The sequence below is a fragment of the Myotis myotis genome, unplaced genomic scaffold, assembly GCF_014108235.1.
Source record: "Myotis myotis isolate mMyoMyo1 unplaced genomic scaffold, mMyoMyo1.p scaffold_m19_p_14, whole genome shotgun sequence".
NCBI classification, from domain to species: Eukaryota; Metazoa; Chordata; class Mammalia; order Chiroptera; family Vespertilionidae; genus Myotis; species Myotis myotis.
In genome coordinates, this window is record NW_023416318.1 from 20,022,016 (window position 1) to 20,048,688 (window position 26,673).

General features: G+C 39.0%; 1 protein-coding gene across 10 annotated transcripts in view; it reads left to right on the forward strand.

Annotated features, from left to right (window-relative positions):
- The window catches only part of XPO1 (exportin 1), a 55,064-nt gene extending 37,794 nt beyond the window's left edge, over positions 1-17,270 (forward strand). For 9 of the 10 annotated variants that reach the window (XM_036334421.1, XM_036334422.1, XM_036334424.1 and 6 more), the window contains 16 exons: positions 1,264-1,392; positions 2,448-2,606; positions 7,400-7,597; positions 8,026-8,164; positions 8,358-8,539; positions 8,622-8,778; positions 8,875-9,038; positions 9,310-9,444; positions 9,790-9,973; positions 10,254-10,360; positions 11,905-12,099; positions 13,572-13,740; positions 14,597-14,731; positions 14,811-14,970; positions 15,057-15,153; positions 16,231-17,270. In XM_036334421.1, coding sequence (XP_036190314.1) covers positions 1,264-1,392; positions 2,448-2,606; positions 7,400-7,597; positions 8,026-8,164; positions 8,358-8,539; positions 8,622-8,778; positions 8,875-9,038; positions 9,310-9,444; positions 9,790-9,973; positions 10,254-10,360; positions 11,905-12,099; positions 13,572-13,740; positions 14,597-14,731; positions 14,811-14,970; positions 15,057-15,153; positions 16,231-16,377 — 2,457 coding nt within the window. In that variant the 3' untranslated portion in view covers positions 16,378-17,270. The remainder of the gene's footprint in view (positions 1-1,263; positions 1,393-2,447; positions 2,607-7,399; positions 7,598-8,025; positions 8,165-8,357; positions 8,540-8,621; positions 8,779-8,874; positions 9,039-9,309; positions 9,445-9,789; positions 9,974-10,253; positions 10,361-11,904; positions 12,100-13,571; positions 13,741-14,596; positions 14,732-14,810; positions 14,971-15,056; positions 15,154-16,230) is intronic. The other variant, XM_036334423.1, reaches the window with a different exon arrangement.
- Positions 17,271-26,673: the final 9,403 nt, after the last annotated feature.

The following is a 26,673-nucleotide window of genomic DNA, read 5'->3' on the forward strand; positions in this document are numbered from 1 at the left end:
TTTATTTGTCTTCTGAACCAATAAAAGGAAGGGAGTGGGGGAGGGAGATAGAAACCCTGAATCCGCCATATGTGTAGTGAGTGTCTTCCTCCAGATTTTGTTTCTGTTTTCACTCTGTTGATTTCTTTTGGGGAACAGTTTTATTATTTTAATATTAATGCCGGTGGTTCTTGATCCAGCATCAAGAAGGGTTCAGATAACTGGAGAAGGGGCTGTGCGTAAATTAAACAAGAGTCCAGAGACGAAACATAATTTTGAAAGGCATTATAGGGAGTCAGAAGACTTAGCTAAAGGAAACCAAGTTCTCCTTGTCTCAGGACCCCTTGCTTTTTATTAACACAAATTGTCCTAAGGCAAGGTAGATATACACATCAAAGGGTATACACAGTCCATTGTCAGAATGGGGAATTACCTCCGGCTGTTCAGGTGTTTGGCCAGGCGAAGTCCAGGAGGAGGCAATAACATGTAGATTAAGATGCCCTTAGCTGTCTGGCAGCAAGCAATCATTTATGTATCCTTTTCAGGTTTGGGGAAATGCCATCAGCCATTCCTAGATGATTCCGCCCTTGCTGACATGCTAGAATTGGCTTCCCGCAAATGTAGTTGAATTTATGCTTAAAAAAAAAAAAATAGATAATTTGTATAAGACTGTTTGCTATTGTCAATAGTACTAAAGGTTACATTCTTATACATAAGACATTTATGCCCTGTGGGAATATTTATTTTGTGTGAACTTGTGTTAAATATCAGGTAAATAATAATGTCCATTTCTAAGGCTTTTGTTGCTTCCCAAATTACCATCCACAAATGGCATACCATCTTTATATCATCATCAAGAGAATATGAAAGAGCTAGTTTTCCCACGTCTTCATTAATCATTGGTGTGTTTCCGTCTCCTAAAATCTGAACAGTTAAACATCTTGGATTCTTTTTAGACTACACAGAAAATATGATGTTCTTAAAAGTCACGTAATGGGTCTTGGATAGGTTACTAAGCAAATTTATGTTTTTTAGATGTCCCAGACACATCAAAAGAAAGCACAGTTTGCTCTTAAATTATTTATTGTCAATAAGGCGGTTAATGAAATTTTCTCAAAATACATGTGCAAAACAAAATTATCTGTCACCTGCTTATCTGCTTTTGGGGAGGGAGGGTTTATATTTGATGTACTAGTAAAATAATTTATTTTTCCCCTCCAATTTTAATTTTAAGTAAAATGTTTCAGGCCCTTTAATTTTGTTTTCTTTTTTGTATTAAAACAGTTCCTGAATGTTCCAATGTTTCGAAATGTCTCTCTGAAGTGCCTCACTGAGATTGCTGGTGTGAGTGTAAGCCAATATGAGGAACAATTTGTCACGCTATTTACACTGACAATGATGCAGCTGAAACAGGTAAAACACTCAAAAACTGAGTAAATTTATGTTCCTTAGAAAAGGGTGGATTAGAGTTTAACCATTTCAGAGTAATTTATAATAGACCGGTATAATATGATTGCATATTTATTCTATAAAATGAGTAAACTAGCCGTTTTAATGAGCCATTTTGAAAATTCATTAAATGCTTACAAATCTGGGGATTAATGTCAGCTGCTTCTGACCTTACGTCTGAAATGAAGGGTTGTGCAGTTCTAGTTTATATAAGTTATCTAAAAGATTGATCCTAATATTACGTTACTGTATGTTATATGAATAAATTAATTGAATGTTTTTACATTTCTGATGAGATTAAAGAGGGGAAAGTTTGATCCAGGAAAGAATTCAGAGTATAGTCTGAGTAAATCTTACTACTTGCATAAATACCTAAGATCTGGAAATAGCCCAAGTGCCCATCAGTAGATGAATGGATTAAGAGGCTGTGGTACATTTATACCATGGAATACTATGCAGCAGTAAAAAAAGAAGAATATCTTACCCTTTGAGACAGCATGGAGGGACCTGGAGAGTATCATGCTAAGTGAAATAAGTCAGTCAGAGAATTAAGTGTCATGATTTCACTTATATGTAGAATCTAGGTAACAAAATAAAATAATGAACAGAGTGTATCCAGAAATAATGGAAGCATGGAACAGAGGGCAGAATCTCAAATGGAAGGTGGGGGAAGGTGGACGATGGTGGGTGAGAGGTAATCAATCAAAGGCCTTGTATTTATATATGCATAACCCATGGACATACACAATAGGGTTATCAAGGTCTAGGGCAGGGGGCGGGGCAGGCTGGAGGGAGTAAAAGGGAACATATGTAATACTTCAAACAATAAAGGATTTTTTTTTTTATGTGTCCAAAGCTAGGACACAAAGATACAAAAACAGTTATAACTGACCAAGGAGAATAAGATATTTGACTACTTTAGTATTGGTAAAAGGGTAATGGAATCATTGGGCTTAAATGTACTGTCTTTTTTCATTGGTTTTAAAATGCAGGCTAATAGTCTCTATTTAAACCTGCAGATGCTTCCTTTAAATACCAATATTCGACTTGCATACTCAAATGGAAAAGATGATGAACAGAACTTCATTCAAAATCTCAGTTTGTTTCTCTGCACGTTTCTTAAGGAACATGGTCAACTTATAGAAAAAAGACTAAATCTCAGGGAAACACTCATGGAGGTAGGATTTGTGGAGCCTTTGGCTTCTGAAACTTTTTTTACATGATAATAACAACTTCCTAAAGGGTGTACAGATGTGTCAAGATAGATAGGTAGATATATTTCAGAGAGGATTGGAGGAGAAATGGATAGAAACTGCCGGGGTCCAACCCCAGCAGGTCCAGGGGTCCCCAAAGGTGTGGACGGGGTCGGCAAAGAAGGAAGGACACGGAGACAGCGTTCAGTTGATCAGCAGCCTAGCCAGGATCTCCAGCCAGGATCTCCAGCCAAGTTCTGGTCTGGAACTCCAGAGAGGTTCTGCTTAGGATCTCCAGCTAGGTTCTGTGTCCATGTTCTCTTGCTAGGTTCTCCAGGTTCTCCAGCCAGGTTCTGTCCAGGTTCTCCAACCAGGTTCGGTCACCAGGTTCTAGTCAGGTTCTCTTGCCAATTTCTATAGTCAGGTTCAGTCCAGGATCTTTTGCCATGTTCTCCCCAGCAAAGTTCTTCTGTCTCTAGAGAACGTTCTGTGTAGGCTCTGTGCCTCCTGGTTCTGTCTTCTGAGTTCTGTGTTGTTACATCTGTATTTATACCAGTTGATTCCAATCCTATCAATCTCTATTACAAAGGTTAGGGCGTTTCTTATCTCCATTCCGGGGAGTAAAGATTATGTAGCTTAAGCATGATTGTTCGTAGTTAAAGTGATTAATTACCCACCTGGCACTTAGTTAAGAGGTTTTATTCCCTCCCCAACTTCAGGGGAAAATCCCTACCTTGGGTAACAACCTTTCTCAGAGACTTTGGTTAAAACACATAGTGCCAAGAAGGTGAGCAAACATATTAAGAACAGTATGCCATATATGCCAGGTCCCTTGAAACAGCAAGCATGGACCAGCTCCCGGCAAATTCCCCCTTTTTTATTTTTTAAAAGCAGGCATTAAAAAGAAAAGCCCCAAATGCTCTCTTGTATCCATTTTAAGAGTAGGATTGACACTTTCCGCTATTACCTGAGTCCTGATCTATCACCCCAGGGAGAGCTTGCCAATTCTGCACTTTCCCAGGGTGGAAAGGCTGCAGTGGGGTTAAGGATAAGGCTCCTTGGGCCTACCTTCTCCCATGCCATTACATTTACCTTTCCTTCCTCAGAAAAGCATGGACATATTTTTTGTATAAGACGTTCTGTCTGACTGGGAGTAACCTTAATTCCTCTGCTAGCAAGCATATGTGTTAAAAGATCAATACAGAGTCTTATTTCTTTAGACTCAGTATGGCACATCTTCTCAATCTAAGAATCAATACAGAGTCTTCTTTCTTTGGACTCAGTATGGTACATCTTCTCAATCTAAGTTCTGTACTATCCACCTTCTTACCTTACTTATCCTCTATAGGGGGGTCTGCAATACCCTGGTGGAGTCCTATCCGTCCCGAATGTGGGGGTTCTCAATGGGGGGGGCTTACCTAGGGGAATCCTGTTCCAGGGGTTCCCAAAGGTGTGGACGGAGTCGGCGAAGACTGTCCACCCTCTTCCTATGGTGGAGTCCTATCCGTCCCGATTGTGGGGCAAAGACTATCCACCCTCTTCCTACGGTGGAGTCCTATCCGTCCCGAGTGTGGGGCGCTTACCTAGGGGTCCCTGTTCGGGCCCCATATGCCAGGGTCCAGCCCCAGCGGGTCCAGGGGTTCCCAAAGGTGTGGACGGAGTCGGCGAAGAAGGAATGACAACGGAGACAGTGTTCAGTTGATCAGCAGCCTAGCCAGGATCTCTAGCCAGGATCTCCAGCCAAGTTCTGGTCTGGATCTCCAGAGAGGTTCTGCCTAGGATCTCCATTCCAGGTTCTGTGTCCATGTTGTCTTGCTAGGTTCTCCAGCCAGGTTCTGTCCAGGTTCTCCAGCCAGGTTCAGTCACTAGGTTCTAGTCAGGTTCTCTTGCCAGTTTCTGTAGTCAGGTTCAGTCCAGGATCTTTTGCCATGTTCTCTCGCTAGGTCCTGTCTCTAGGTTCTGAGGCCAGTTTCTGTCCAGGATCTTTTGCCATGTTCTCTCCAGCGAAGTTCTTCTGTCTCTAGAGAACGTTCTGTGTAGGTTCTGTGCCTAGGTTCTGTCTCTCCTCGTTCTGTCTTCTTACATCTGTATTTATACCAGTTGATTCCAATCCTATCAATCTCTATTTCAAAGGTTAGGGCGTTTCTTATCTCCATTCCAGGGAGTAAAGATTATGTAGCTTAAGCATGGTTGTTCGTAGTTAAAGTGATTAATTACCCACCTGGCACTTAGTTAAAAGGTTTTATTCCCTCCCTAACTTCAGGGGAAAATCCCTACCTGGGGAAACAACCTTTCTCAGAGACCTTGGTTAAAACACATAGTGCCAAAAAGGTGAGCAAACATATTAAGAACAGTATGCCATATATGCCAGGTCCCTTGAAACAGCAAGCATGGACCGGCTCCCGGCAAGAAACATCAAAGATGAGAATCATTGATTGGCTGCCTCCTCCATCTCCCACACTGGGGATCAAGTCCGCAACCTGTGCACATGCCCTGACTGAGAATCAAACCGTGTCCTCCAGGTTCCTAGGTCCATGGTCAAACACTGAGCCATGGCAGTTGGGTCAGATGTGTCATTTCTAAGATGAAGTGTAATGACCTTACTTAAAAATTGATGTGTAGCCTGGCTTGTGTGGTTCAGTGGTTGATTGTTGACCCATGAACTGGGAAATTGCAGTTCTATTACTGGTCAGTGAACCTGTCTGGGTTATGGGCTCAACCCACCCCCAACCCCCACCCCCACCCCCTGGGGGGGGGTGGAAGGCCCACATGCCAGGGGCAGCTTTTTGATAATTCTCATCATTGATTTTTCTATCTCTCTCTCTCCCCCTTTCCTCTCTCTAAAATCAACTTAAAGCCATAGCTGGTTTGACTCAGTGGAAGAGTTTCAGCCTGCAGACTGAAGGGTCCTAGGTTTGATTCCAGTCAAGGACACATAATACCCGGGTTGTGGGCTTGATCCACAGTAGGGGACATGCAGAAGGCAGCCAATCAGTGATTCTCTCTCACCATTGTTGTATCTATCTCTACCTCTATCTTACTCTCTGAAATCAATTCTATATAATAAAGAGGTACTATGCAAATTGACTGTTTCGCCCTTGCACAAGATTGCTGCCCCCATGTGGTCAGAAGATGGCCAGCAGGGGAGGGCAGTTAGGGACAACCAGGCCAGCAGGGGACGGCAGTTGGGGGACCATGCTGACAGGGCAGCAGTTAGGCATCGATCAGGCTGGCAGGGGAGTGGTTAAGGGGTAATCAGGCTGGCAGGCAGAAGTGGTTAGGGGTGATTAGGCAGGCATGCAAGTGCTTGGGAGCCAGCCGTCCGGGATTGTGAGAGGGATGTCGGTTTCCTAAACCAGCACATCCCCCAAGGGGTCCCAGATTGGAGAGGGTGCAGGCTGAGCTGAGGACCCCCTCCTTCTCCTGCCCCACCCCCGTGCATGAATTTCATGCACTGGGCCTCTAGTAAAAATATATTTAAAATCAGTTTTAAAGCCCTTACTGGTTTGGCTCAGTGGATAGAGCAGGGGTGGGCAAACTTTTTGACTCGAGGGCCACCATGGGTTCTTAAACTGGACCGGAGGGCCGGAACAAAAGCATGAATGGAGTGTTTGTGTGAACTAATATAGATTCAAAGTAAACATCATTACATAAAAGGGTACAGTCTTTTTTTTTTTTTTTAGTTTTTTTCATTTCAAGCGGGCCGTAGTTTGCCCACAGCTGGGATAGAGCGTTGGCCTGCGGACTGAAGGGTCCCAGGTTCGATTCCGGTCAAGGGCATGTACTTTGGTTGTGGGCATATCCCCAGTGGGGAGTGTGCAGGAGGCAGTTGATCGATGTTTCTAATTCTCTATCCCTCTCCCTTGCTCTCTAAAAAATCAATAAAATATTTTAAAAAATAAATTTTAAAAACATGTTTTTAAAAAAATTGATTTGTACTCCACATAAAATAAAACTATCCAGTGTAAAGTGTATAATTCAGTGCCATTTAGTACATTCAGTGTTTTCAACCATCTCTTTTTCAAGATTTTTACCCACAAACCAGTGATATACCCATTGAAAGTTACCTCATTCTTTTTTCTCCCCCATTCCTTCACAACCACTGATTTGCTCTCTGTTTCTGGAATTAGTTTCTCCAAATCTTTCATACAAATGGAATCATATGGTCTTCTGTAGTTGGGTTTTCAAGGTTCATCCATGTTACATCATGAACCAGTACTTGATCCTTTTTTTATGACTGAGTAATATTTTCTTGTATGGCTATATCAAATTTTGTGTGTTCATTCATCAATTGATGGATATTTGGATTGTTTCTTTTTGCTTATTGATACCAACTAATTACGACATAAGTGTTCCAGGACATATATAAAGAAAACAGAATTTGCCCTGACCGGTTTGGCTCAGTGGATAGAGCGTCGGCCTGCGGACTGAAGGGTCCCTGGTTCGATTCCGGTCGGGGACATGTACCTTGGTTGCGGGCACATCCCCAGTGGGAGGTGTGCAAGAGGCAGCTGATCGATGTCTCTCCCTCTCTCTCTCTCATCGATGTTTCTAACTCTCTATCCCTCTCCCTTCCTTTCTGTAAAAAATCAATAAAATACATATTTTTAAAAAAAGAAAATAGAATTTGCTCCTAAAGAATTTTTAGTATGGTGCATGAATAATGAAATATCAGAGTTGTGAAACTTAAAACAGGAACTTTTATTTCTGAATAACACAATGAGTGCAAAGCAATTAATGTCTAAGAGTTATTTTAATAATTTTGGTCTTCTTTGTAGGCCCTTCATTATATGTTGTTGGTATCAGAAGTGGAAGAAACAGAAATCTTTAAGATTTGTCTTGAGTACTGGAATCATTTGGCAGCTGAACTCTATAGAGAGAGCCCATTCTCTACGTTGGCCTCTCCTTTACTATCTGGAAGTCAGCATTTTGATGTTCCTCCCAGGAGGCAGTTGTATTTGCCCGTGTTATCCAAGGTAACAGTAAAGTGGGTGGTTGATGCTCTTGTGGCTTCCTGTGATTTTTAGAGCTAAATGCAAACACTGGCTTTTGTTTTTTTACTAATCTATCCAAACAAATGGGCTACAAAAAGAGTCCAACTTCCCCATGCATGTTGAAAACCAGAACATGCAAGAGATTGTTATAAGCACATCTGTGAGTTTGTTAGAAAGTTAAGAGGCTACCCCCTTTCAGTGTCTGGATGAAGCACTGGATATTTAATAGATGGTTTTTATTCATGTTAAAGTTTGAGAACCACTGTTAATAGAATTACATTTTAAATATGTTCATTCTTTTATATTGTCAGGGCAGTTTGGTACCTTAAGGTGCATATAATCTAATTTTTTAATCTATATTTGATGTGGCTGATTTCTGAGAATAACAGATTTTTCTTGTTGTTGAATAGGTTCGTTTATTGATGGTTAGTCGTATGGCTAAACCAGAGGAAGTATTGGTTGTAGAAAATGATCAGGGTGAAGTTGTAAGGGAATTCATGAAGGATACAGATTCCATAAATTTGTATAAGAATATGAGAGAAACATTAGGTAAGTTAATAAATACTATTAATTTAAGTCTTTGTGATTCTATTCTGGAATGGAAATACTGTAGGAAATGTGATCCACTTAGTTTCTGAATCTGTTAATTGCCATTTTATTAATGTGCTGCTCTTCCCTTAGTAAAAGCTTTTGCTCATTAAATTTTTCATCTGAAACATCTGGAACTTTTTTTCCTTTGTAGTTTATCTTACTCATCTGGATTATGTAGATACAGAAAGAATAATGACTGAAAAGCTTCACAATCAAGTGAATGGTACAGAATGGTCATGGAAAAATTTAAATACATTGTGTTGGGCAATAGGCTCCATTAGTGGAGCAATGCATGAAGAGGATGAAAAACGATTTCTTGTTACTGTTATAAAGGTATGCACGTGTTATGTATAGACTGGAATCATTAAATAATTATGCTTAATTATAAATTACTGAAATTTATCTTATTTTACAGGATCTATTAGGATTATGTGAACAGAAAAGAGGCAAAGATAATAAAGCTATAATTGCATCAAATATCATGTACATAGTAGGTCAATATCCAAGATTTTTAAGAGCTCACTGGAAATTTTTAAAGACTGTTGTAAACAAGCTGTTTGAATTCATGCATGGTAAATCCTTTTTATTTAATATATTTTATTACTTGTTTGTTTTTGTTTAAAAATTATTTTTGAAATTTTTTTAAATAAATGTTTTTGTTTCATTAGAGACCCATGATGGAGTCCAAGACATGGCTTGTGATACTTTCATTAAAATAGCTCAGAAGTGCCGCAGGCATTTTGTTCAGGTTCAGGTTGGAGAAGTAATGCCGTTTATTGATGAGATTTTGAACAATATTAACACTATAATTTGTGATCTTCAACCTCAACAGGTATGGGAGATCTTAGCCTATTTTCTTAGAAAGTAACCACTGTTTTAGTCCGATGGGAATAGAAAGAATGTCACTATTAGATTCAGTTCCAAGTATCTCTGGTTAAGTTTTATAGTGAAGGAAAAGCTCAACCAGAGTTTGTCAGACTGTTTTTCTGTCTAATTTATTTCTGACACTTCAATGAAATTAGTTTCAGTATAGACTTGAATTGTTTGTGTATGGTTTTCCTTATTATGATACATAAAAGTAAAATGTGTGCCTTTCAACATAGGTCCATACATTTTATGAAGCTGTGGGGTACATGATTGGTGCACAAACAGACCAAACAGTACAAGAACATTTGATAGAAAAATACATGCTGCTTCCTAATCAAGTTTGGGATAGCATAATCCAGCAGGCAACCAAAGTAAGTTATATTACTTTTTACAAAAGTTATGGTGGAATTTAAGAGGTGTGTTATTTTTAGGAGCAGTGAACTCAGTGCCTTTGACATGCATACCTGATTCATAACTACTTTTGTGTTTGTTTTTGTGCATTAAAGAAATAAGTATTTTTATTTTGTTTTGCTGGTACATTGGGAATATTTCACTCTAATGTTGGTTGTTGGTATTAGTAATAGACTTCTGTGTTTTTATACCATTATGGATTATAAATGTGATTATAAATTTGGAATAATGTTGGTAGTGGTTTTTGCTTTAATAATTACAAGGATAATTCTCATGTGATAAATGGATGTTTTTGTCTTTCACAGAATGTGGATATACTTAAAGATCCTGAAACAGTTAAGCAGCTTGGTAGCATATTGAAAACAAATGTGAGAGCCTGCAAAGCTGTTGGACACCCCTTTGTAATTCAGCTTGGGAGAATTTACTTGGATATGCTTAATGTATACAAGTGCCTCAGTGAAAATATTTCTGCAGCTATCCAAGCTAATGGTGAGTGATTTTGAATTCTTATGGAATGTTGTACAACATCAATTCTACGTTCTCTGCCTTAGTGTAGGCATTCAGTAGTTCTTACAGATTTTAAATAAGCCTCCCTCCAGATAACCCTAGATAATTTTTTAACTAGTTGCATGCCCCTTCCCTTACAAAATTAGTCTTTTTTTCCCCCCATTAAAAATATCTTTAGAGGTAAATAGTATTAAAAGTACCTGTAATTACCAATATAGAATTTTATTTGTCAAGTTGGATTCCACTTGGTTGTATTTTTTAGGTGAAATGGTTACAAAGCAACCGTTGATTAGAAGTATGCGAACAGTAAAAAGGGAAACTTTAAAGTTAATATCTGGTTGGGTGAGCCGGTCCAATGATCCACAGATGGTAAGTGAGATGTGTTTTTTGTTTTTTAAGTTGATGCTGCATTCTCTGGTTTAAGCTTTATCTCTGTATATATTTTTCTAATTTAAAGGTAATTTAGATGTCTACATTTGGGATTATTGTATAGCATTCTATTTATTACAGTCTTTGACTACTTAAAAATACTAAGTTTTAAACCATCTTGCAAAGATGGTTAGATGATGGTGATATGTAATAAGATAGCTGAGAGGAATAGATTGGGTAATTTTAATTTTTCCATGGGTAGATATATAGAGTTCAGATGAAATCTTTGTGTTCATCGTGATATTCAAAGCAATTTACAAAGCTTTCATTAGTTTGCCTCCTCAGTAAAAGTACTTTACCAGCTGAAGGTTTGAAAATCTCATTTACTCTTACTGCTTTTATTCTAAATCATTTCCACAAAGGCGTATGAACTAAATGAGCTCCATATACCTCAACTTGGAAAAATGTGAATAATTTTTGTTTTTGTTACACCTTTTCATTCTCTTGATCCTTGGAACATTACAAAAATTTCTGTCTTATTAACATTGCTGCATGGAAATATTGGTTGACGAGTGAGCTATTTGTATAATTTTAAAATTTCAATATTGTTCCAATTGATAAGGAAAAAATTTCCAGGAAACTTGTTCAGAAAACTATTGTGGAATTCTCAAGGTATCAGATTCAAATATTGAAAAGTTTTGAACATGTGCATTATATAAGTACAACTGGCCCTAACCGGTTTGGCTCAGTGGACAGAGCATCGGCCTGTGGACTGAAGGGTCCCAGGTTCGATTCTGGTCAGGGGTATGTACCTTGGTTGCGGGCACATCCCCAGTGGGGGGCGTGCAGGAGGCAGCTGATCGATGTTTCTAACTCTCTATCCCTCTCTCTTCCTCTCTGTAAAAAACAATAAAATATTTTTTTAAAAAATACATTGAGTGGGAGTATTTTGGTTTTTATAGATATTATCCACTGAAGAAACTGATATAATCTTGGTTAGGATGATTTTTTCTTTCCTGCTAGGTTCCTCATCCTTCATATACAGTTTTCCTAGAATCCTGGTTTTTCTTGGAGCCAGTCGCTTGGTTTTGGGCCTTAGTTTCTTTCATAATTATAAATTTGAACTACACTATATTCTGCCCCTTCCCAGCCTATTGTGATGTTTTGGTTTCTTTCAGTTAAATGCTTTAGTGTACAAAAAACCTAGTCAAAGTATATTTCCAGTTTATAATATAGCATCCTTAGAGACAAGAGTGACTTAGCTTTTTATAATAGTAACCAAATGCATAGATTAAAAGTTTTTCCCGGCTAGTATGGCGCAGTTGTTTAAGCGTCATCCCATAGCACCTGTAGGTTACCGGTTCAATTCCTGTTTAGAGCACATGCTCATGTTGCGGCCTTGCTCCCCTTTGGGCAGTATACAGGAGGCAGTTGATTGATGTTTCTCATCTATGTTTCTATCCTTCACTCCCTTCTCTCTAAAATCTAAACATATATATATGTTTTTTTCTAAACTTAAAAAAGTGTGTTTTTTGTTTAAACAGGTAGCTGAAAATTTTGTTCCTCCTTTGTTGGATGCAGTTCTCATTGATTATCAGAGAAATGTCCCAGCTGCTAGAGAACCAGAAGTGCTTAGTACCATGGCTATTATCGTCAACAAGTTGGGAGGACATATAACAGCTGAAATACCTCAAATATTTGATGCTGTTTTTGAATGCACATTGAATATGATAAATAAGGTAATGTGATTTACATTTCAGTTATAAAATGGGAAATTCTGCAAGATATCCTAAACTCTTGAAAGCATAAATGATACCTTTGAGTACAGCATAGGTTCTGGGGTTAAATTCTTGAACCTTACTAGATCAGGGAAATGCTTATTTTGTTTTTGTTTTTGTTTTAATCTAATCTAATAAAAGAGAACATGCAAATTGTCTGCAACTCCGATACGCCCCCAAGCAACGCCCACCAGCCAATCAGATTGGCTATATGCAAATTAACCCAACCAAGATGGTGGCTGACAGCCACGGAGCTGGAGCAAGCAGGAGGCTTGGTTACCTGGCGATGGAGGAAGCCAAGCTTCCCACCTGCCCTGACTGGCTGTGGCCTCTGCCCAAGGCAACAAAGTTTCAATTATAGAAGATAAATAAGTCCCAAATACCTGCTTCCAGCCAGCCTCCACTGGGAGTTTGGGTGGCTAGGGGCTGTGGCCAGCTGGCAAACAACCATCAGCCCCTCACCCAGGATGGCCAGGCACCCCAGCGGGGCCCCACCCGTGCACCAGGCCTCTATTCTATATAGTAAACTGGTAATATGCAAATTGACCCTAATAGCAGAACCACTGGGAATGACTGATCACTATGACCCACGCTGACCACCAGGGGGCAGATGCTCAATGCAGGAGCTGCCCCCTGGTGGTCAGGCGGTCCCACAGGGGGAGCTCTGCTCAGCCACAAGCCAGGCTGAAGGCGGCCAGTACAGCGGTGGTGGTGGGAGCCTCTCCAGCCTCCTCATCCGCACTAAGGATGTACGACTGCAGCTTAGGCCTGCTCCCCGCTGGCAAGTGGACATCCCCTGAGGGCTCCCGGGCTGCCAGAGGGATGTCTGACTGCCAGCTTAGGCCCAATCTCCCCCCCCCCCCCCCCCCCCCCCGGGGAGCAGGCCTAAGCCAGCAGGTGGTCATCCCCCAAGGGGTCCCAGACTGCAAGAGGTTACCGGCTGGGCTGAAGAATGCCCCCTCCCCCCGAGTGCACAAATTTTTGTGCACCTGGCCTCTAGTATGTATATATTATCACATTTTGTTTATTCAAATTTTTGTGCATCAGACCTCTAGTTTAATATGAAATAACAGCAAGGAGTACATTTGATAGATTGCATTCATTCAAATAGTAGATTGAATTTATTGAAAACTGCATTTATAGACATTAAAAATTTTAATGTATTGATTTGTGAGGCTCCAAGTTACTAATGATTACATAGCACGTTACACATGATGTTCTTTTATGTGCATTTTGATGAGTTGCTTTATAATGTGACCTAAGGTCTCCTTATTTTCATAATTCATTTGTTTAACATGGTAATTTTATGATCCATGAGAGGTGAATTATATTGTCTTTGAATTGGCCTTTCAGGATACCATACAGCTTAGGAGTTCCACTAACAAGTATATTAAATTCGGGCTTGCTTTTTATTTTGTTCTTACCATTTTTAGGACTTTGAAGAATATCCTGAGCACAGAACGAACTTTTTCTTACTACTTCAGGCTGTCAATTCTCATTGTTTCCCAGCATTTCTGGCTATTCCACCTGCACAGTTTAAACTTGTTTTAGATTCCATTATTTGGGCTTTCAAACATACTATGAGGAATGTTGCAGATACAGGTAAATGCATAGAAATTTACTTCTTTGCCTGCCAATTTACAAATTCTACAGACACTTAGAGATAGGTATATAGTTGTAGACAGGTAGGTACCACTTCACTTGTCAAGTTTTGTCTGTGTAAGTCCTAAAAGCAACTTAGTTGTCTGTTTTGTACATAGTACATAGGCAGAATTAGTTATGGGAGATGGGCATAAAATTAAAAGTAGGGAAACATCACTTACTGATATCTTTTTTTTTTTTTTTTAATTGACTTCAGGGAGGGAGGGAGGGGGAGAGAGAGAAAGAAAGAGAGAGAGAAACATCAATGATGAGAGAGTATAATTGGTCAGCTGCCTCCACATACGGAGGATCAAGCCTGCAACCTGAGTATGTGCCCTAACTGGGAATCCAACCGAGACCTCCTGATTCATAGGTCGATATTCAACTACTGAGCCATGCAGGCCGTGCTCCATATCTTTATTACTGCTTCCTTTTCTCCATATGCTTTTCCACTGTGGCACTAATAATTTACTGAGGATAAATCTAAAGAACATCTCCAGCAGGAGGATTTTTTATTTGTTATGTATTTAAATAGTAATTGGTTTATGTAATAGGAACATCTATTTGTGCTGTTTTTGGTGTGGATATGGAGAAAATTGATCCTTCAGACATAGTGGTAAGGTGGTAATGGTTATTATTTACAGTTTATCAGAAAGCAGACATTGATTCTAAGAGAACTCTATTACTGATTCAAGATAATTTAGGCAAATAATTAGCTAAAAAGAGGGAGAATGGGCTTTGAATCAGAATAGTTTATTGGTAAAATACTATCATGTGAATGTTACCAGTCTGTAACTTGCTGGTCTATGTATTTTAGGCTTACAGATCCTTTTTACACTTTTGCAAAATGTTGCACAAGAAGAAGCTGCAGCTCAGAGTTTTTATCAAACTTATTTTTGTGATATTCTTCAACATATCTTTTCTGTTGTGACAGACACCTCACATACTGCTGGTAAGGATTTAAAGCTATAAAAATGTTAAATGTTCCAGTTGTTAAATCTTAGAGCTAATAATAATCTTTTCATCAACAGGTTTGACGATGCATGCGTCAATACTTGCATATATGTTCAATTTGGTTGAAGAAGGAAAAATAAGTACACCATTAAATCCTGGGAATCCAGTTAACAACCAAATGTTTATTCAGGAATATGTGGCTAATCTCCTTAAGTCTGCATTCCCTCATCTGCAAGAGTAAATATATATATATATTTTTTTTTTTTAAATAAATTTCTTATTTATAAAAAACAATCATTTAATTACTATGTTTTGATTTGCAGTGCTCAAGTAAAGCTCTTTGTGACAGGGCTTTTCAGTTTAAATCAGGATATTCCTGCTTTCAAGGAACATCTTAGGGATTTCCTAGTTCAAATAAAGGTATGTAATTTATCTGCATTTGCAGAAATATAAGACTAACTTGATCATTAGTTTTAGGAGAAACAGCTTTTTTATATCTTTGCTTAATATATTTATATACACACACATATACATACTCTGGCCAGATTATTATGACCACCTGACATTTGTAGTCAAATTAGCTATAATTTCACGCTGAGATTGCTAGAGGGCCAAACCATTACAAACGTCTGAATAGCACAACATACCTAAGTATCGTTGCTGATCAAGTTCATCCTATCACGTTGATGGCGTATCCCAATGAAGATGGCTTCTTCCAACAAGACAATGCGCTATGCCACGGTGCTCATATTGTGCAGGAGTGGTTCCAAGAATATGAGGGAGACTTTACCTTGCTTAGGTGGCCCCCACAATCACCAGATTTCAATCCAATTGAGCATTTGTGGGACAAAGTTAAAAGATCCAACGGGCAGCTGGTTCCACAACCATCAGATCTCACGGAACTGGACAGTGCTATTCATCAGGCATGGTGTCAGATTCCTTGCATCACCTTTCAACATCTCGTGCAGTCAATACCAAGAAGAATTGCCGCAGTATTGAAGGCAAAAGGTGGCCCAACGAAGTACTGATTGGGTGGTCATAATAATCCGGCGTGTGTGTATATCATCATTCTATGGCTCTTTTATAACCTTTTCCCCACTAGCACCTTTGTGGGGGGCTTTTTGTTTTTTAATATATTTTTATTGATTTTGGAAAGTGGGAGAGAGAGAAAGAGAAACATCAATGATGAGAATCATTGATCGGCTGCCTCCTGCAGGACCCCTACTTGGGATCAAACCCGCAATTCAACCTGGTCATGTGCTGTGACTGGGAATTGAACCATGACCTCCTAGTTCGTAGGTTGTCGCTCAAATTCAGTGCACCACCTTCGGTGTTTAATTTAGACACATAATACTGAAATTTAAACCCAACCAATTGATGGAAAAATTATATCCCTTGTGTAAACAGGGAATATGCTTATTTCCACCTTTCCCCCAAAAAAACTATTTGTTTTTCATAACACACTTATGTTGACCTTTCAACTATCTGCTTTCACAGGAGTTTGCAGGTGAAGATACATCTGACCTGTTTTTGGAAGAAAGAGAAACAGCCCTCCGACAGGCTCAGGAAGAGAAACATAAACTTCAAATGTCTGTCCCTGGCATCCTTAATCCACATGAAATTCCAGAAGAAATGTGTGATTAAAATGGGAAGTCATGCTGGGGTTTGATTTTTCTCTGCAACTTTTGTTAGCAGAAGAAAACAGCATCTGGATATTTGTCGACCAAAATGATGCCAATTTGTAAATTAAAATGTCACCTAGTGGCCCTTTTTCTTATGTGTTTTTTGTATAAGAAATTTTCTGTGAAATACCTTCCATTGTTTAAGCTTTTGTTTTGGTCATCTTTATTTAGTCTGCATGAAGTTGAAAATTAAGGCATTTTTTAAAATTCTACTTCATGCCCATCTTGTGGCTAGGATGGGGGAGGAGGCAAATCCGATTTGAACATATACTTGTAAATTCTAATGCAAAATTATACAATTTTTTTTCTGTAAACTACCAATTTTTAATTAGGGAGCATTTTCTTTCTAGCCTGTATTTCAGTCTAGAAGAAAAATAATGAGTAAAACAAATTGCATTGTTAAAAGGATTATAGTGCTGCATTGTCAGAAGTTAGCACCTCTTGGACTGAATCGTTTGTCTAGACTACATGTATTACAAGTCTGTATGGCAAGTTTGCAGCAAGATCATGTGCATATCATCCCATTGTAAAGCAACTTCAAAAATATGTGAACACAGTTAGTTATTTTTACACAGTTCTTTTTGTTTTTGTGTGTGTGTGCTGTCGCTTGTCGACAACAGCTTTTTGTTTTCCTCAATGAGGAGTGTTGCTCATTTGTGAGCCTTCATTAACTCGAAGTGAAATGGTTAAAAATATTTATCCTGGTAGAATAGGCTGCATCTTTTTAACAACTCATTAAAAAACAAACAACAAAACTGGCTTTTGAGATGACTTATACTAATTTACATTGTTTACCAAGCTGTAGTGCTTTAAGAACACTACTTTAAAAAGCAAAATAAACTTGGTTTACATTTATTTTCCCTTTAATGGCTCAAAATTATTCCTACATTAATGAAAGGGGTTATTTGTGTTTAGGTATTTCATTTTAAAAAGATGTGTGCAACATGTTGACATGCAAATATTTCTGAAGTGCCTGGGAGTAAAAGCAGTTTATATATAAAGTTAATATGCTCAGATACCTTCTGTTCCCAAGAATCAAATTTCTTATTTGATACATTTTACCTTTGTTTGTGATTAAAGGGAGTGAGTGTCTTGTGTCCTGGTTAGGAGATCAGTGTAATGAAGAATGAGAACCCAGGTGTACAAACTACAAATATTGTTGTTTTTTATATTTTTAAAATTGATTTTTATTTGAGAGAGAGGGAAAAATATTGATGTGAGAGCATATCAGTCATCTGTTTTCTCAGGCCCCCTGTCAGGGATCAAGCCTGAAAACTGGGCAAGTGCCCTTACCAGGAATTGAACCAGCAACCTTCTGTGCACAGGATAACAGCCACACTTGGCCAGGGCCAGATATTCTTGATTTGTGTTCTTGTGAAATGTAATCCTTAGAAGTAAGTGAACAGAAGGGGAAAATGTATACAGGGCCTATAAAACACAAAAAAGGGTAGAGAAGGGAGTACAAAAAGGAAACCAGCTGGGGTGAACTTGTTTCCAGAGGATAAACTAGTCTTCTATAAACTAGATTAAAGCTTAAGCACTTAAAGGACCTCATGTTACTTGGAGAATTAGCAATTTTGTATAATTGCCATCTTCCTAACAAGTTTGTGGCAACGCTGCCATCATTTCAATAGAATATAATCCTGCTTAAAGCAATTTGTTTCTAAAACAGCAAATGGTAAGGATTTAAATGTATTCAAAGAGGAATATTGGAAGATGTTTTTTAAAGTTTCAGCTTTGTTCAACTCGTTGGCTGTGTTATTAACTATTGGCATATGACTAAAAATATGTTTTAAGGGGCCCTGGCCTTAGTGGGCCAAAATGTCTAGGGTTTGATTCCGGATCAAAGGCATGTACTTGGGTTGTGGGTTAGCTCCCCACCCCTGGTGGGAGTACATGGGGAAGGCAACCAGTCAACGTGTCTCTTTCACATTGGTGTTTCTTCTCCCATTCTCTAAAAAGTGATGGGGGAAAATATCCTCAGGAGAGGTTTAACAAAACTTTTTAAAAAAATAGGTTTTAAGGTGTGTTTTTTTAAGTACTTTGTTTTTGTTTTTGTTTTGTTTTTAATACTCACCCAAGGATATTTTTCCACTGATTTTTAGTGAGAGAGAGAGAGAGACATAGATTGGTTGCCTCCAACCAGGGCCCAGGTCAGGGAGGAACCTGCAACCAAGATACGTGCCCTTAACCGTAATTGAGCCTGGGACCCTTCAGTCCGCAGGCCAATGCTCTATCCAGTGAGCCAAACTGTCTAGGGCAGTGATGGCGAACCTGTGACACAGGTGTCAGAGGTGACACGCGAACTCATTTTTTTGGTTGATTTTTCTTTGTTAAATGGCATTTAAATATGTAAAATAAATATCAAAAATATGTCTGTTTTACTATGGTTGCTAATATCAAAAAATTTCTATATGTGACACGGCACCAGAGTTAAGTTAGGGTTTTTCAAAATGCTGACACGCTGAGGTGAAAGGTTTGCCGTCACTGGTCTATGGCTTAAGTGGTTTTATTGAATCAGGTAAGAGTTTAGGTCTTGATTGCTTGCCCTGTTTCAATTAGTTATATAAAATACATATTTATAATGTTTGTAACTTTTCAACAATGGTCATGTATGATGTTCTTATCTTCCTACAGCTCCACAGGACTCTTGATATGTTCGGGATGTTGCAAGAAACCAAGCTTTGGCTTGGGAACCAGGATAGTCCAACTTTTAATTAATGTTTGGCAACCGTGGATTCCACCACTGCCAAAAGCAAATTTATATCACAAATGAATTAAGGATAATTACAGCTACAAGCAAAAAGGGTATCACTTCTTTGAGGTTTAAAATATATTAACCTCACATATTCAAGGATAATTCATAGATTAAACTAGAAACATAAAATTTAAGTGTTTTTATATAAAGTGAATCTCACCAGAGGTCCCATGATTCTGTTCCGCAGTTCAATCCCTGCCTGAAGATTATTTTGTGGCAGTATTTATTGAGCAAATATATTTGACCAAAACTGTAGAAACCATTCATGGTAACAACTTAAATCCTAGATGGGAAGTTTCTTCCTCAATTAAATGTTAATCAAATTTGGGTCAGCCTCAAGGTATTTGACAGCAAATGCCAATTTAGCTTTTTGGCATACTGCTATTTAACTCATAATGAGGTATTGTTTCAATTGTCAGAAATTACAAAGTATAATTGGAATTGTCTTACTAATAAATAGTAAGAGGGTGTAGATCCTAGTCTAGGTATTTACTGGGTCTGACCTTACCTAAAGCTGTTGGCTATAATATTTGATAGATTGCTACTTAAAATTGTCTTCCAAAGGATAGTTCAACATCAAAATAAGTTGTTACTCTTTATGTAAAAAGACAGATATTGCGGATATAAACTTGATATTAAGAAGGAAATCCTCGGAAGGATAACCATAATTCTGCTTTTTTCTATTTTTTTTTTTTTTCAAAGTGGCAACCGAATATTTTTTGCAACCAAGGGCGCTCCTCATAAGCTCTTCAAAGAATTATCTACCAAATGCAATTTTATAAGTGGAACAGATTAATTACATTTTTAAAAGAGGTAACCAGTTCATACATTTCACACAAGTATCATAAATACATATTCACTTAAAAATATTCTCACGTTAAGAAAATTTATTGTGCCTTGCCAGTTTGTATAGTGCGTAGGCCTGCCAACTGAAGGGTCCCAAGTTAATTCCAGTGATGGCACATGTTCGGGTTGCTGACTCCATCCCAGTAGGGGGCATGCAGGAGGCAGCCTATCAATGATTCTCATCGTTGATGTTTCTATCTCCCTCTCTTTGAGATCAATAAAAGTATATTTTTAAAAAATTTTTTTTGAATTTATTGTGACAAAATATAAGCTTCAAGTGTGCAATTCTATAACACATCACCTGTATGTTGTTTTGGGTGTTCACAGTCCCAAGTCAAGTCTATCACCATTTATCTCCCCTTTACTCTTCTACATCCCTCAACCCTCCTTTCCCTCTGGTAATCATACTGTTGTCCATGTCTCAGCGCTTTGTTCTTTCTTAATCGCTTCAACTTATTCACCTAGCCCGCAACCCTCTTAACAGCTGTCACTGTTCCCTCTGAGTCTGCTTATGCTTGGTTAGTTTAGTTTGTTCATTAGATTCCACATATGAGTGATACATGATGCTCTGACTGGCTTATTTCACTTCGCATAATATTCTTCATTCATGCTATCGGAAAAGGTAATAGTATTCCACTATGTAAATGCACCCACAACTTTTTTAATCCACTCATCTGATGGGCCTTTAGGCTGCTTCCAAGTCTTGGCTATTGTTAACACTGCAATGAACATAGGTGTACATACATTCTTTTGAATAGTGCTTGGGGTTTTTTACATATATTTCCAGGGTGTAATTATTGGGTCATAAGGCAGTTACATTTTTAATTTTTTGAGGTAACTCCCTATCCATAATGGCTGCACCAGTCTGCATTACCACCAACAGTGCATGAGAGTTCCTTTTTCTCCACATCTTTGCCAACAGCATATGTTGATTTATTGATAGTAGCTATTCTGGCAGATGTTCAGTCATTTCATTATGGGTTTAATTTATATTTCTCTGATGACTTGTGACGTTGAGTATTTTTTCATGTGTCTATTCGCTGTATGTCCTCTTTGGAGACATGTATTCAGATCTTTTGCCCATTTTATAAGATTGTTTTTGGTGTTGAGTTGCATAAATTTCATAGGTTTTGGATAATCCGTTGTCTGCTGTATCACTGGTGAATATGTTCCCCCATTCAGTAGGTGGTTTTCATTTTGTTCATGGTTTTATTTTTTTTTTTTTATTTTAGGGAGAGAGAAACATCAATGATAAGAATCATTGATCAGCTGCCTCCTGAACACACCCCCCTCTGGGGATCAAGCCCACAATCCAGGCATGTACCCTGACCAGGAATCAAACGCCGGTCTGGTTCATAGGTCAATGCTCAACCACTGAGCAAAGCTGGAGGGCTCCCCTTTGATTTTAAATAAAGCAGTAAGTAAACCAAGTATGAGTTTGTCTTCACAGGCTATTCTTACCCCCCACTTGTGTCGAATCTACTTTGGTAGGATTACATGAAATGCAGGCATTTCATGGCATGATAGCAACAGAGATAGGCAAGGATGGAGTTTGAAAGAAATATAGAATGTTGAGAAGTACTAATTAGTCTGACTTACTCATATGTATTGAATTTTCCTCCAGAAATGTTGCCAGCAGAATTCATTCTGTAACAATGTGAAGACAAGTTTTCAAGAAAGAGTTTTGCCCTAACCGGTTTGCTCAGTGGATAGAGTGTCAACCTGCGGACTGAAAGGTCCCAGGTTTGATTCCAGTCAAGGGCATGTACCTTGGTTGTGGGCATATCCCCAGTGGGTAGTGTGCAGGAGGCAACTGATTGATATTTCTCTCTATCCCTCTCCCTCTCTGTAAAAATCAAAAAAATACATTTTTAAAAAAATATGGTCACATAAAGCAATGAACTGGTTTTGGTTCTATGATTAAGAAGTTCGTGGATGGCCTTAACTGGTTTGGCTCAGTGAATAGAGCATCAGCCTGTGGACTGAAGGGTCCCTGGTTTGATTCCAGTCAAGGGCACAGGCAGGAGACAGCCCATCAATGATAAGCATTATTGATGCTTCTATGTCTCTCTCCCTCTCTGAAATCAATGAAAATACTTTTATTTTTTTAAAGTTTATAGATAAAGAAAGGTCTGGATTATAAAGAAATATAAGCCATGGCCAGGTAGCTTGGTTACAGCATTGTCCCATACACCAAAAGTTTGCAAGTTTGATTCCCAGTCGGGGCACACATCTAGGTTACAGGTTCTGTTCCTGGTTGGGGTGCATGCAGAAGGCAACTGATTGATATTTCTCTAATCAATGTTTCTCTCATCAATGTTTATCTTTCTCTCAAAAGATCACTAAAATATATCCTCAGATAAGGATTAAAGAAAAGAATTATATAAAATTGTTTAATTACTATTTATAAGTAGTACTTTTTTTAATGGTATTTTTTTAATTAAATCTTTATTGTTCAGATTATTACATTTGTTCCTCTTTTTCCCCCCCATAACTCCCCTCCTCCCAGTTCCCACCCCACCCTCCGCCCTCACTCCCCATCCACTGTCCTCATCCATAGGTGCACGATTTTTGTCCAGTCTCTTCCCGCATCCCCCACATTCCTCCCCCCCCCCATCAGATTATTTATTCACTTAATTCTTAGATTCACTTGTTGATAGATGCATATTTGTTGTTCATAATTTGTATCTTTACCTTTTTCTTCTTCCTCTTAAAGGATACCTTTCAGCATTTCATATAATACTGGTTTGGTGGTGATGAACTCCTTTAGCTTTTCCTTATCTGTGAAGCTCTTTATCTGACCATCATTTCTGAATGATAGCTTTGCTGGATAAAGTAATCTTGGTTGTAGGTTCTTGGTATTCATCACTTTGAATATTTCTTTCCACTCCCTTCTGGCCTGCATAGTTTCTGTTGAGAAATCAGCTGACATTCGTATGGGTATTTCCTTGTAGGTAACTGGGTTTCTTTCTCTTGCTGCTTTTAAGATTCTCTCTTTGTCTTTTGCTCTTGGCATTTTAATTATGATGTGTCTTGGTGTGATCCTCTTTGGATTCCTTTTGTTTGGGGTTCTCCACGCTTCCTGGACCTGTAAGTCTATTTCTTTCACCAGGTGGGGGAAGTTTTCTGTTATTATTTCTTCAAATAGGTTTTCAATATCTTGCTCTCTCTCATCTTGTGGCGCCCCTATAATTCGGATGTTGGTACGCTTGAAGCTGTCCCAGAGGCTCCTTACACCATCTTCATATTTTCGGATTCTTTTTTCATTTTGCTTTTCTGGTTGGGTGTTTTTTGCTTCCTCGCATTTCAAATCATTGACTTGATTCTTGTGCTCCTCTGATCTGCTGTTGGGAGTCTGTATAATATTCTTTATTTCAGTCAGTGTATGCTTAATTTCTAGTTGGTCCTTTATCACAACATCGAGGGTCTCATTAGATTTCTTGAGGATCTCACTATATTTATCGGCGGTCTCACCAGTCTTTTCGAGGGCCTTACTAAATTTATCGGGGGCTTCTAGACAGTTCTTGAGAGACCTTAAAAGTGTGGCCCTAGCCGGCTTGGCTCAGTGGATAGAGCATCAGCCTGCGTACTGAAGGGTCCCAGGTTCAATTCCGGCCAAGGGCACATGCCTGGGTTGCAGGCTCAGTCCCCAGTAGGAGGTGTGCAGGAGGCAGCCAATCAATGATTCTCTCTCATCAGTGATGTTTCTATCTATCTATCCTTCTCCCTTCCTCCCTGAAATCAATAAAGAAATATTTAAAAAAAAAAAGTGTGGGTTTGACCTCTATATCCAGCATTTTGCCTTCCTCCATTTCTGTCCTGTTTTTTGTCTCCGCATTTTTTATGCTTTCTTGGTGCACCCCCTAGTGGTCTTTGTGCGCCGTCTTGTAGTTAAGCCTTGATTGTTGTAGGTAACACTAGGGGGGATTTGACCTCCAGGCCAACTGGCTGTCTATAAGTAGTACTTTTAGCAGCTTACTCCTGTCCGTTACTAATTACTGTGTCTTTTTGATAGTTAAAATAAGTAAAACTACTGATACTAATAACCTAACTTAGGGGAAAATTGCAGAGTTTGAGGGAAAGGGCCAAATCTGTTGGTTGGGAAAGTTGAAACCTTTACTTCCATTGTGGAAAAATATCTTGGAAAAATGTAGAATCTAAAATTCAAGTACTTTCCCTCATCCACTTCAAATTGACCTAATGCCAAATAATACCATTGCTCTCACTTCTCTGTTAAGATATCCAAAGAAATGATATCTTTTCCCCAATGTTTGCTGACTAAACTAGGCCTTTTCTTTCCTAACAAATGTTTACTCCATTTCAAAATACCCTGAGTATTTCTTCTTTTTTAAAAAAATAAATTTTATTGATTTTTTACAGAGAGGAAGGGAGAGGGATAGAGAGTTAGAAACATCAATGAGAGAGAAACATCGATCAGCTGCCTCCTGCACATCTCCCACCGGGGATGTGCCCACAACCAAGGTACATGCCCTTGACCAGAATCGAACCTGGGACCTTTTTGTCCACAGGCCGATGCTCTATCCACTGAGCCAAACCAGTGGGCATATTTCTTCTTTTTTAAACTCTACTGTTGAAAGTATTACATATGTCCCCCCTTTTCTCCCTTGATCCTTTCTCGGCCCCCCAAACCTCCCACCCTCCTGCCCCAGGCCTTCACCACCCTATTGTCTGTGTCCTGGGTTATGCGTATATGAATACAAGTGCTTTGGTTAGTTGATCTCTTCCTCCTACCCACCCACCCCTGCCTTCCATCTGAGAATGGATAGTCTATTCCTGTGGTCGGCAAACTGCAGCTCACGAGCCACATGTGGCTCTTTGGCCCCTTGAGTGTGGCTCTTCCTAAGCCTTAGGAGTACCCTAATTAAGTTAATAACAATGTACCTACCTATATAGTTTAAGTTTAAAAAATTTGGCTCTCAAAAGAAATTTCAACCATTGTACTGTTGATATTTGGCTCTGTTACTAATGACTTTGCCGACCACTGGTCTATTCCATGCTTCTATGTCTCTGAATCTATTGTTTTTAATCTTTATTGTTGAAAGTACTGCTTATGTCCCCTTTTATCCCCCACTGACCCCTTCAAGCCCACCCCACCCTCTTCCCCAAGCCTTCACCACCCTATTATCTGTGTCCAATCTACACTAATAAAATAGAAACATGCAAATTGGTGTCACTCTGCCACGCCCTCCAGCCAATCAGGATGAGTATGCAAATTAACCCAACAAAGATGGCGGTTAATTTGCATACATAGGTGCAAAGCAAAAACTGAAGGTTCTGGACAGAGTGAAGAGTGAAGACTGAAAGAGCTTCGCTTCTCTGCTGCGGCCAAACCAAAGGCCTGGGTACCGGGTGCCAGAGGAAAACCAGTGGTGGGAGCAAGGGGAAGGAAGGCCTATTGCACGAATCTTCGTGCAACGGGCTTCTAGTAAATAAAAAATGTTATTTATTTTATTTAATCTTCAACCAAGGATATTTTCCGGTTACTTTTTAGAGAGAAGGAAAGACCGAAATATTGATGTGAGAGAAACACATCGATTGGTTGCCAGGGCCCAATCCGGAGAAGAGCCTGAAACCAAGGTACATGCCCTTGACCAGAATCGAACCCTTTGTTTCGCAGGCTGGCACTCTATCCACTGAGCCAAACCAGCAAGGGTGGGTTATGCATATATGCATACAAGTTCTTTGCTTGATCACTTCCCACCTACCCACACTCCTCTGCCTTCCCTCTGAGATTCCGCAGTCTATTCTATGCTTCTCTGTCTCTGGATCTATTTTGTACAGCAGTTTATTTTGTTCATTAGATTCCACATATGAGTGATATCATATGATACTTGTCTCTCTGACTGGCTTATTTCACTTAGCATACTACTCTCCAGGTTCCTCCATGCTGTCTCGAAGAGTAAGGAATCCTTTCTTTATTGCTGCATAGTACTCCACAGCGTTTTTTCTTTTCACACTCAGTATTTCTTTGGAGCCTAATAAGTTAGCATGCACTTAATTTATTAAATCTCTCTTCAGTTAGTTTATCAAAAAGACCAGAATTTTGCAAACTAGGACACACTATTTTTTTTAATGTAGTCAACTTTTTTTTAGAGAGAGAAACAGATGTGTTGCCTCCCATATGCACCCCAACTAGTGATCGAACCCACACCCAAGTATGTGTGCCCTCACAAAGAATGGAATCTGCTGCCTTTGATGTATGGGACAGCGTTCCAACCAACTGAGCCACAGTGGCCAGGGCATGTAGTCAACTTTATTCTCCTTAAACCATAAAATAGTCTTTGGTTGTACAAATAATACACTATTTTTTATACTGCAATAGGTCATAAGAAATCCCCTGCTATCTAACTAGGTCCCTGACCCTGAATGTCCTTTCACTACAACTAAAACAGGAAAAGAAACTCTGAGCACCCCTCCCCCACTTTGGTCTAAGTATACTAAGTAAGGTCAGACTTATTCAACATGCCCAATCAGTTCTAAGAGCAAACTTATTAAATACATTTTACCTTTTTATAACTTGCCTATTTCTTAGATATAGAAAGAAGTGAAGTACTTCTCTGCAGGAAGCCACCCATTGTCTTCACTAGCAGAGAAGTATAAATAAGGATCCTGGAATGCTGGTGAACCTTGAAC